The sequence below is a fragment of the Pholcus phalangioides genome, unplaced genomic scaffold (assembly GCF_987345545.1).
Source record: "Pholcus phalangioides strain wild (caught in Gottingen) unplaced genomic scaffold, Ppha-v1.0 ptg000022l_1, whole genome shotgun sequence".
Classification (NCBI taxonomy): Eukaryota; Metazoa; Arthropoda; class Arachnida; order Araneae; family Pholcidae; genus Pholcus; species Pholcus phalangioides.
This window is the reverse complement of record NW_028301615.1, coordinates 33,850,550-33,863,634: the sequence shown is the minus strand read 5'-3', so window position 1 is coordinate 33,863,634 and position 13,085 is coordinate 33,850,550. Positions and strand designations below refer to the sequence as shown.

General features: G+C 37.4%; 1 protein-coding gene across 1 annotated transcript; it reads left to right on the top strand.

Annotated features, from left to right (window-relative positions):
* The first annotated feature begins 504 nt into the window (after window positions 1-504).
* LOC149070230 (uncharacterized) lies at window positions 505-11,823 on the top strand. The gene is made up of 2 exons (XM_089249292.1): window positions 505-1,654; window positions 11,759-11,823. Exons 1-2 carry the CDS (start codon window positions 505-507, stop codon window positions 11,821-11,823), a joined length of 1,215 nt encoding a protein of 404 aa, XP_089105418.1.
* The last annotated feature ends 1,262 nt before the right edge of the window (window positions 11,824-13,085 follow it).

The following is a 13,085-nucleotide window of genomic DNA, read 5'->3' as shown; positions in this document are numbered from 1 at the left end:
CGAGGTCAAGTAACGGCCATAGTATCCATAGACATTCGCGGTGCTTTTGATTCGGTCCGCCATGAGATAATAATCAATACTGTACGAAAATTACCAATTCCTTACAATCTCATTTGTATAGTGGAGAACATGCTAAAAGATCGAACGGTTGTGATGCCAACTGATGGAGGAGACGCGGAAAAGCATCAGGCCATGGGCTGTCCTCAAGGCTCATGCAGCGGTCCGCTACTATGGTCTATCGTGCTTGACTCACTGCTGAAAAAGAATTGGGGACCGGATGTCTATGTCCAAGCTTTCGCCGATGATCTGGTGTTTGTGATCTCGGCGAGAACTCCCAACGACATTGGCAGCACTGCGGATGCCGCGTTTGACGAACTGTCAAAATGGCTAGACGATAATCGTCTCAGCATGGAGGTGACTAAAACTAAATTACTATGACCACACCCCAAGAAAAAACGTCCCTGCATAAGAATCAATGGTGTTCGACTGCAAATATCTAAATGCATGAAATATCTTGGAGTGCATATTGACCATCAGTTCAAATTCACGACGCATGTGGCGAAACAAATTGATAAGGCTCAAGACACCATGCAAAAATTGAGACGCATAGCAGGTCCAAAGTGGGGTATACGCCAAAAATTTAGGAACATTTTGTACAGATCGGTTGTACAACGGCAGATTTCATACGCAAGCGCCATCTGGTATAAAAACCCGACACAGAGACTCCGTAAATTACTAGATGTTGCCCAACGCCCGTTCTTATTGTATGTAACTGGTGCATACAGAACTACGGCCAATGATGTTCTGTATACTGCTACGGGAAACCCTCCGCTCAGCCTATATGTTGAATATGACGCTCGTCGATCTACAATCCTGCATTTGGGTAAGGAGGTCTGGATGGACGGAATTCTTATAACACCTGATGCCTACGAAGGGAACAATAGGAGTTGGCTTCATCATCCCAGTGTGGACTTGTTCCAGACTCAAGTTCCGCTGCCTGGTACGGAACAATGCTCATCGGATGAAGCTATTAGTATATTCACGGACGGCTCAAAAACAGAGACATCCACTGCCTGTGCATACGTAGTTATGAATGCAGAAGGATCTGTTGAAGAGGCTTGGAGTCGACGGTTGCGTCAAGGGAACAGCATCTTTCAGGCGGAGGTTCTGGCCATACTAGCTGCAGTAGAATGGGCGATTAAGCAAAATCAGCAGACGACGATATATACTGACAGCTCGTCTAGTATTAATGCGATTCGTGATCAGCGCACTCCACATGAAAATACTCGGCGAATACGCAAGCATTTATACGACCATCCGTCTATCAGTATCAAATGGGTCAAAGGTCATGCAGGAATAGCGGGGAATGAAATTGCGGACAGATTGGCCAAAGATGCTCTTAATCTCCCTACGGAAGAACAACTCTTGCCACCACGCAGTCACATCAAACACGTGCTAAAAAGTGACCTGTTACAAAAGTGGCAACAGCTATGGGACAAGAATGCACATAAAGATGCCTATAAGATACAGAAACACGTCCGTTGGAATAGTTCCATTTGGTCTAGAGAGAAAGTGATCATGATAACTGAGCACGGCCCATTACCGACGTATCTAGAACGTTTCAAGAAGTCGGACAACGCCATGTGTGCGTGTGGTGAGATTGGATCTTTATGGCATTACCTGACATCTTGCCCATATACAAAAAAATTTCATTTTGGTGCTATTCCCGAAAACGGTCGACTGTGTTTCAAAAAAAGAGTTTTGAAGAGCCCTATGGACCTTGCTCGGGTGCGGTGGATTATATTGTTCCTCGATAGCAACTTACATCGCATACATACTAAGAAGACTGGAAGTGCGCGTCTGAGCGGTGGGAGCGATGACGAGTTCAAACCGGCAAGAGCCCCAGCGATTGATCTTAAGAGGAAATATGATCTTCGACCACGTCGGCGTCAACAAAAGTAACCGATAAATGAAAAACAGAAGCAAGTTCACCTGCAAGGAGACGAATCAAGTCATCGATGGCAAGGACGAATTAAGTGTTATTTACTCGGCTATATAGTGAATTGTGCTGATCTCAGTTCACCCGGTGACGATTCGGGAAACGACTGGCGGCTTAGACGATGATGATCTGCGGCTAATTCACAGTGATTCGAAATTTTATATACCAAGATTATCGGCAATCATTCGATCAATTGACGATTACTGGATTCTTATGGGATGGACGGCTATACACAAGCATCTTATAATCCCGTTTATAATTTTGATTGCCCATTGGCGTTGATTGTTTAGATTTTATTTATTTGTTATATGACTTCAGAAGTTGGCGATCAATTTTTATGTAAATTATTTTATTTTGCTGCCTTCGTCTGAGGTGGTCATGTACGTTGTTTTTAATAAAACTTTCCGGATACACCCATCCTTCGGGAACGCTTCGATATCTCTCTGAGATGGGAAGCGGGGTGTATCCGGTCTTCAAAGGTCAAAGGTGTCACTGCTCTAATACATTTTAACTAAAGCGTGACCTTGAAATATCAGGGTAGCCAATGAAAGTTAATCAGTTCTGTCACGGCGAAGATACCAGCTGGTACCAACTCCGACGCGTGATGAGACAGCGGCTCTGGTATATGGTAGCGCACTTACCCGGTTTGCATGAGAACCAGGGTTCGATACCCTGTGGAGAACATATGACTTTTATTTCCAAGTTCGCTTCTACATATTATCAAGAAAATATCTGTTTCCTTAATTAACACAAATTGGAATATTTTATAATTCATAAATGTCTTGTGTCCGGCCCCTAGAATCATACACGTATTCCGAGGATCGACACTGCGACAGAGATGCTGCCAGTACAAGTTTTTTTCGCTTGAAAAGGGGTCAATTGATTCTCTTGAAAGGGTTCGATTGAAAGGGGGGATATTTTATAATGAATTTTTTGCTTACAAACGTAAGCGCCATGCTAAAAAGGCCAAGGGAAAAGCTGTAGTTTTTTCTTTCATGGACTTCTGCCAACTCGGTATTTCAACGCAATGATGAAAACTCCAGTCGAATCTAATAAACTGTACGATACAATCGAATATATTTTTCGGTATAAAAAACCCTCTAGAAATCCCAATAATATATATTACTCTCACGATCTGCATCATGGAACAGACAGCGCGGAAGTTTCAAAACAATTCACTGACTTGACCAGAGAAAAAAAAAAAGAGAAATGACCACCCAAGTCCGATCGTTTCTCTTCGGACACGGATATAAAACGGGAAAAAAAATCGCATTTGCGGAAAACACCCAACATTCTGCCCAGTCGAGTCCAGATCCTTTGAGTTGTAGTCTTCTGAATGAAATAAACATTGTATTGGATACCAGTGACATAGTACGTGACTATTTTGCTTCCTTACCTTGTCAAGGGAAAAAAGAACCGAAAAAAAAATAAGAAAATAGGGACTTTGATATCGCCGAAGAAGGATAAAGAAGAAAAAAGGAGATGGATAAGATGTGAGCACATCAAGGTAGGGGGAGAAAAAGGGCTAAGGTAAGAAAAAGAAGCGAGCGTAGAAATGCGAGAAGAAATACGAAAAGCGACGGACGTCTTATCGCTAAGGTGGGAGGTAAGAGATGGTGTTCGAGGTATCCGTGTCACATGTCACATCAATTTCTTTGCTTCACCAGGTAACTCAAGCATTCCTCCGGAACGTTTGCTGCAAGTCGCCGTTGATCTAGCGTCATTAAATAAAACTGTTATCGTCTCTTTTTTTTGCTTGTCTCAATTCTCTCCCTGCCGCATTGCATCTATCAATGATGTGGTTGTTCATAGAGGGCAATCTCTACTTATGTCGACAAAAAAAAAAATTCTACTCTTTTTTTTTCTTTTTCCTGGCGCCATAATGGTCTACGTGCGATATTTTCAACGTTCTTAGGTTCGATCCGACAATGCTTAGACTTGGACTTATGGGTGGGTGGTTTCATAGAACCTGACACTGCGACCAGAGGTTTATTGTACTATCCCCTAAAAGAAAAAGAAAAAAAAAAGTCTTTAATAGAGACCTGTAGAGCTGAAGCAAAGTTCAGCAAAGATCTAATAGGAATGTCTTGAAGCTCCCATGTTTCAATCAAATGACGACCCAAGTGCTCAAACCTGTGTGCAGAGTACATTTCAAATTCACAAAGGAAGTGAATAGCTGTCTCTTCCTTACATAAACAACCTCTACAGGTTGAGTCACTACCAACTCCTATGACATTAAGATGACTTTTAAGACTACAGTGGCCAGTAAGTAGGCCAGCAGTTCTACGAATACCATTTTTGCTAAGCTTCATCAGCTCTTTCTGCCTAAAACTAGGGCAGTCACAATTTATCTCTTTTGCCTGTCGTTGACCATCAGTGTTTAGCCAATCGTGGTACTGTTTTCTCCTGAATGAGTTGAAAACAGTATTTCTGATCAATTCACGTGAAATGCCCAAAGCTGGCTCAGGACCAATGAATGGAGTCCCAGAACCCCCTTCTAGCCAGCATGTCAGCCAATTCATTACCTGAGATACCTGAATGACCCGGTACCCAGCAAAGCTAGACTCTGTTGTTGTTAGATAAATAACAGAGTGCAGTGTAACACTCCCAGACCATATGAGAGGTGATTTCAGACTTCTGAAGAGTCATCAGCACAGCCTGACTATCAGAACATATAAAATTGCATCTTCTACTAAAATCTCTATCTATGCAAATTTTACAACACATGAGAATTGCAAGGATTTCAGCCTGAAAAACAGTGGTGTAGCCACCTAAAGGATATGATAACTGTGTACCATCTCCAGGACAGCATACTACGGCTTCAGTACTGTTTTCATCCGACAATGCTTTCTTCAATAGATCTTAATATCTCGAAGAAAGAAAAAAGACCACTGAAATTTAAAAATTTTAGGGGATGGTCCGATTAACCGACGAATTGCTAATCGTAGTTAAAAAAATTTAGATGAGTTAAATCGACTTTATCTAACCCAGTGTTTCCCAAAGTGATTAATATCGCCCCCTGGTGAGTGATGTAATGTTCCGGGGGGGGGGGCAATATTAGCTCCGCGGGTAGATAGGATCTTATGAGTTCGCTTGAGTTGGGGCCAATAAGAGAAAAAATTCTCTGAAGAAGAGGGCGATGCAGCAAAAAGTTTGTGAAACTCGATTAAAACTTTTATTAAAAGTTTATATTTCAACATGATTTATTTACCTAGATCGACTAGATGTCTTGAATTATGTTCCTATACATTACATTTTAAACATATTACATTACAATTACATATACATTACATTTTAAACATATTACATTACAATTACATATACATTACATTTTAAACATATTACATTACAATTACATATACATTACATTTTGAACATATTACATTACAATTACATATACATTACATTTTAAACATATTACATTACAATTACATATACATTGCATTTTGAACATATTACATTACAATTACATATACATTACATTTTAAACATATTACATATACATTATAATTACATATACATTATAATTACATATACATTATAATTACATATACATTACATTTTAAACATATTACATTACAATTACATATACATTACATTTTAAACATATTACATTACAATTACATATACATTACATTTTAAACATATTACATTACAATTACATATACATTACATTTTAAACATATTACATTACAATTACATATACATTACAATTACATATACATTACAATTACATATACATTACAATTACATATACATTACAATTACATATACATTACATTTTAAACATATTACATTACAATTACATATACATTACATTTTAAACATATTACATTACAATTACATATACATTGCATTTTGAACATATTACATTACAATTACATATACATTACATTTTAAACATATTACATATACATTACATTTTAAACATATTACATATACATTACATTTTAAACATATTACATATACATTACATTTTAAACATATTACATATACATTATAATTACATATACATTATAATTACATATACATTACATTTTAAACATATTACATTACAATTACATATACATTACATTTTAAACATATTACATTACAATTACATATACATTACAATTACATATACATTACAATTACATATACATTACAATTACATATACATTACATTTTAAACATATTACATTACAATTACATATACATTACATTTTAAACATATTACATTACAATTACATATACATTGCATTTTGAACATATTACATTACAATTACATATACATTACATTTTAAACATATTACATTACAATTACATATACATTACATTTTAAACATATTACATATACATTATAATTACATATACATTATAATTACATATACATTATAATTACATATACATTACATTTTAAACATATTACATTACATTTTAAACATATTACATTACAATTACATATACATTACATTTTAAACATATTACATTACAATTACATATACATTACATTTAAAAACATTTGAAGCAATATTTTGCCCAAAGTTGATCTAAATTTGAAGCATTATTTTGATCGAGTTTATTAAACAAAAACTAGTGATAATTTTGTTTCCAAATAGAGTTGGATGGAAGACAACACCCAAAAATTTATTGTCCTCTCTTGTATGAACAACATTTTTCTCCTTCCAAGAGCACATCAGCCTACTCCTTCCTCCCCCCCCCCCTTCCCATTTGAGAACAGCTTCAAAGATATCAAATCGAAATCACTTTCGAAATCGGTGACTAACCAAAATAACTCTCGATGTTAAGCATATTGAATATAGCTCCAATCGGGGAAACTCGATTTCTTGATTTACTTATACATTTGTTTATACATAATGAATAAATGCATGAAATGAAGGGAATATTTTATTGCATGGGAATTGTTATGGATGATTGGCATTTGAATATATTCAACAAAAAAAAAAAAAAAAATATATATATATATATATATATTTGATTCATATCCGTTGATTAATCAATTAGAATTTTTCGATTTATTAGTTAAAATTTTCAATAGATTCTCAGCCCTGATAAATTTACAATTCGAACAACGTTTATAAGACAAATAACAAAAGAATTCAGATAACATACACCCCTGACGCGTTTCGGAACTCCTTGGTGCAATTTTCGAAGGTATCACTACATGGCGTAACAGTTACGTCATACAAAATCATAGCTCAAAATACATACAAGAAATTGTTTTCAGAAGTTTTTATGAAAATTCAGAATAAATAAAAGAAATAATTGATCTTTATACTTGTGTATAAGAGGTGACAGGACAAAAATCGATCAAATGATTGATCATTTATGTTTCACCACGGCTATTTTTTGCACACAAGGGCTAATTAGACCGGGTCCTACAATTTATTACCGATTGCGGAAACGGCAGCCATTATTATTTTTTTATACTCACCGAGAGGTTGGTGCGTTAACCCTCTCCCTGCGGTAGCAATCTTTTTCTGTGGTCATGTCGCGGTTTCTGTTGTACACCTGTATCAGGAAATTTTCTGACAGGATGAACCGGGAATTGAACTCGCGACACCTCTAAACAACTTTTAGTACTTTAGGCGAGTATCTAATCGACCTGGGCTACTGCGCCCGCTGCAGTTCAAGGAAAATAAAATAATTTCAATTCTTTATTTTAAAAAATTATGCGAGCATCGTTATAACAATGAGGGGAAAAACTGAACATTTTATGGGAAAGTTGGCATGACCAAAACCACGGAAATGTCCTGCAAAATTCAGGACATGGTGTGTCAGGTTACGTCGTGATGCGATATGACGTGGGTTCGACAAAGGTCGCCTAAATATGGGAACCTTGCTAAAATCAGGAGTCTCATAGAAATTATACACGGTGTGAGACAGGGCTGGACAAATCATTGCCTGACATGCCCTGGACATGTTAAAATCTTGAACTCATTTTTTACTACTACACGCCCGACAAGAACATGTAAAAAAAATCTTTTTTTTTTTTCTCGTTTTCTTTTCCATCGACGATGATGCAAGTGTGTGTGTGTGTTCAATGCTTCAAATTCTCCTCAGAAATACTTTCTTTGGTAGCCATGATGCAAATGTGCAGTCGGTGTATAATGATCAATTTTCACTGTTGTAATATTTGCAGCCCGGTGCGCTCGTGGACCCTCATATACAGCATTTGGGCCCAAAATGAAATCATATACTGCAACCTTGGCTCAAAATAGAATATTTTAGTGAATATTTACAGTGAATACTGCACCTTGGCTGTTCTGCAAAAGTGGAAAACCTCACTTTCAGCGAAATAGTACTTTACATATACAGGGTCTCCCATGGCTGCTAGCACTGCCTTTATCCCATCAACCGTCCATCGTAGACAGTGCAGTAACTAGGATTTTTGCCGCCCCCACAAATTTAAAATTCGTTAATTTCGTAACAGTTCTTTGTTCTCTTTGTTCCCACTTAAAACTTCCGCCTCCTAAATTTTGCCGACCGGGGCTGTTTCCCCTCTGCCCCCCTCCCTAGTTACGGCTCTGGTCGTAGAGGTATAGTTTCAATCTAAAAATGCTCAAAAGACATTCAAAAATTACCCTTCACCAGTTTTGAGAGTGAAAATATAGTGTGTACCAAAATAAAAAAGTCTAAATTTTCATACAGTGCCCCGTGCTCCAACTTTCAATTAGGAAGTTGCAGCCCTGTCCTACTGAGACCAACAAAAAGAACTCCATGTTTCTAAGTGTCATATTCACAGAGATATTCGAATTCAAAAATTTGATTTTCTATGCCATTGTCATTCAATATCGGACACCTCTTTTCCGACCTCTTTCCGATGTTTCGACGTCGGATCGGTATCGTACGATATCCTAACGATATCGTTGTGAAACTGGGATTTCCATTCATAGGCGACTAACGAAAGGGGAAAGAAACGATGTGTCTGGGAGAAATTTTTTTCTTCCTCACATTCAGAATTATTTTAGGGAATCGCTCTTCCTCTCATGTTTTGCTGCCAGTAGCTTAAATTTCATGTTAACACACGATAAAGAAAAAGCCATTTGCGACCCCCTAGGTTTCATTCGAAAAAATTGTTTGTCTGGACGTATATCATCATTCCTGTTATTTCGGTACGTAGTAAAGTTTTAGCGTACCCTGAATAATTCACAGTAAAAAACTAAACTAAAGCGATGAACTCCATACGTTCCAAAAAAAAAAAACAGATCATCACATAATGATACACGAATCGATACGAGCACCTTCCGAAATCGTAGAGAGTTTCGAACGGGAAAAAATAGTTGTAAGAGAGGAGAAAAACGATGCAATAAAACCAAACTTAGTTCTAAGCAAACATATTACGCGAAATTTATTACATCGGTCGGAGGGAAAATTTAACCGACAACGAAAACAGAGTGTGGAAAACTATAAAAAAAGAAGTTCCTTGTGATACGAAATAGAAGTTCATTATATAAAAGGGAGTAATTGTTTGTTCACGTGAACAAAAGCAGTTATGGAACTCGGAAACGATCTCAAGAAGCACCGACATTTTTACGTACAGAGAGTTTTAATTGCGGGAATTTTTCTGGGGGGGGGGGGGCCTTACGCGGGCGGGAGAGAAGATGATCCTTTTTACCCTATTATATACACTTACTACAAAAGTACAGCCTCCCCCCCCCCCACCACTATTTTCTCAAGAAAATTTTTCTTCGGTTTAGGCTCCATAATACTGTAATTTTTAGTTCGTCCGTGTGTAATGGACCGAGCTGAAATTTCTGAAACAGCACGGATACTAGAATGGGTTTTTATGGGCTTTAAACGTGCACGAAACGAAATGAGCTTTAAGGTAGCAGCATATAACAGAATAAGATTTCAAACCAGAAGAAAAAGTAGAATTTCTATGTTTCCCTTTCTCTTCTCTCACAAAATACGTGCTTTGAAGCGGTTCTTTATTTCGTTTTATTTTCTCGGATTGAGATCGAGAAATCACGATCTTTATGGGATACAGCTGCGTAGGTTTTTATTGCCCTCATACCGAGAAACGCATTGCTTCTCAGTCACGTGCATTCAAAAGCTATTGCGTTCCAGAAAGGTATGTGGAAATTACAGGAAAACGGACGAGGAAAAAATATATTCACAGAATATGTAAATTATAGAACAGTTAATATCTTAACTCCGAATATATTTCTTGTTTTTCCTTTATCATTATTTTTTAAATTTGTTTCCGGACTATTAAAGTCCGAGTTATATCTTGATGGCGTCATGACCTTTTTCGAAGATTAGAGAGTCGTGTTCTCGCTTAAATTTGATGGGAATTGCTTGGCTAATGTATAGTATGTCTGAATGTTATCTTTAGTATGTGCAGGGTGATTATGATAATTGAGGGAGCGGTAGCCCAGGTAAGATACTCGCTTGAAGTACCAAAAGATGGTTTAGAGGTGTCGCCAGTTCGATACCCGCTTTATCCTTGTCAGAAATTTTCCTGGCACAGGGTTACAACAGAAACGGTGACATGACCGGAAAATATTGTTACAGCAGGGAGTCTCAGATTAGCACAGCAATCTCTCGATGAGTATTAAAAAAAATAGGCTAGAGTTTCGAATCGGCAATGAATTGTAGGTCCCTGGCTAATTAGCCCTCGTGTGCAGTAAATGACCGTGGCGAGACAAAAATGATCACTGATTGTAATAATTAAAGTCTTTATTTCAAAGTGGGCTGAAAATTATGAAGTTATAGTCATATCGTGTGCTGAAGTTGGTTCTCTGTGATTGCTAACTTCGAGGCGCGAATGCGAGCTGATCTCCCCGTTTAAAAGTGAAGCCAGAGACCTACAACAGTTCAAATATTCAAACATTACACTCCACTCAGAATTTCTAATATGGATGGCACCACTAAAAACTCACACACAGCGCTATATACGCACTCAGACTGTGAGGTACAGACACTCACTTTTCCGGCATAAACTCAAACGGTAATAAATGGCCAATGGCGATAGACCGGGGTTGAGACCTATTTTTTTCAGCTTCCTTTGTTTTTATCAGGGGCCCAAAATACTTCCAGAACTGAGTCACTTTCTTCTTACCAAGTGGATTTCTGGAACAAAAAATAACATTATAACTTATAGCGTGCAAGTGCTTTGTAAATTAGGTGAGTCCTAGTATAACCCCGGTTTATATTCTTAGTATACCCCGTCAGCCTTCCCGTTGTGAGTGGACTCTGCAAATAGTTCTACTGAATTTGAAACTGATTACAAATTTTCACGCCATGTTTCATTTGAATGCTTCACATCTGTATACAGAGTAGTGTTCTTCACAATTTTTCTACTTGTAGATAGATGAAGTTGAGATCGGTGAACAATTTCACAAAGACGGGCATAAACGCAAGAAGTAGTTTACAAACAAGCAAAAAAACAAAAAAGAAAAAATTTTGCCAAATTCATAAATTAGTCAAGAATATGGAGAACCAAGCAAGTCAGCTACCTTTCTTAGTTATGACCCCCCTGAAATGTTCTTTGGTGAGAAAGTATGGTGAGAGGCCTTGAAGAAAAAGTTAATATTCTTGTGCAGTCATTCGGTAGTGATGTGTGAATAAAGTTTTTCTTATCCCATATTTTTCGCAGAGAAGTCATGAGTCAATTAACAACTCAAGGATTGATCAACAAAGGAGGCATTTTTTGATTATGGTGTTTCTAAACCTGTATTTGACCAATACTGACGAAGTTGAAAGCCTCACTAAAATTTCACTTATAAACCCACTTCATACATTGGCTCTTTGCAGATGATTACGCATACTTGCTTCTCTTCACAACAACACCGAAACGACGTTTCAACGGTGAAAATTGATTCCAAACAGCAAAAAAGTTTCAATACTATCTACGCATCCACTCATTCTCCCACAATACTCATTTTTCCAACTAATAGATACGAAACAAGAGATTGAAGAAAACAACCTGAAAATATCTGCATACATGGGATTCAGTACTACAATAGTAAATAGAAATGAAAATCCTGTAAAAATTGTGTATTTCACGTACAGTAAAAATTATACAAATATACACCAGAAACAGTTTCCTACTCCTATTTCCAAACTCAAAATTTAATCCAAACCACAGAACAACACGACGAAAGGATTTCCCTCGAAATCACTGCTTTCGAACAAAAAAAGGGCGATTTCTAAAAAAGATTCCTCCGAATCAATGGATTGGATCGGAAACAATTTCAGTCCATTCTTTTTGTTGATTACATCCAGGTTCACCGGCTCGTGGCTTCCTCCATTCAGATTTTTGTTCGGTAACTTTTCTGCTTCATAAGTCTCCGAAGAGCCCAACGACGCATTAAAATCGCAACAAGGAACTTTGTTCCTGGAATGGCACTTCAAACTACCCCGACGAAATTCAAAACGAAATAATAATAATAATAATAAACCAAAAAATCTAAAGGAAATTTTAATTGAGAATACATTAGAAAGGATTCTACCGCTCCTTGAAGCGTCAATCCTTGTCCGTTATATATATATATATATAAAGATCCTTATCTTCTGGAATCTTGGAAATGAGTTGGGCGGTGACCGAAGTATAAGGAGAAAGAGAGGTCTAGAAGATAATTCACCTAATTCTCCGTTTGCCAAAACCTTTCCGAGTTTGTCTTCGACGTATTCACCTGTTCATTAAGTAAGGCTCACGGCTGTAATTAGCTGGAGAGTGGAGATGGTGGTTGGGAGGTTTTGCAAAGGCGTTCGAACGCATTTCTTGGGGGAGCTAAGTGGCATTAGAGGAATAGAGGAAATCGAAGCAAAAGGAGGAGGAGAGTAGAATAGAGGAGAGAGAGAGAGAGAGAGAGAGAGAGAAAATGCACTGAATAAGATCTTGGAAAACCCGCAGACATCAGTCACGGAGATTTAGAGCGGTATAAACACTTTTAGTGCTCATAATGTACTCTTGAGATGCAGGAAAAGCCTTTGACTAAAATTGCATTGGGTTGAGTCTTTTGATTCGCTTTTTGGGGGGAAATTGATGATTTTTATATATGTGTGTGTGTGTGTGTGTGTGTCTCTTTCTCTCTCTCTCTCTGCATGTACGTTTTTAAAAGTAAAGACGGATTGTCAT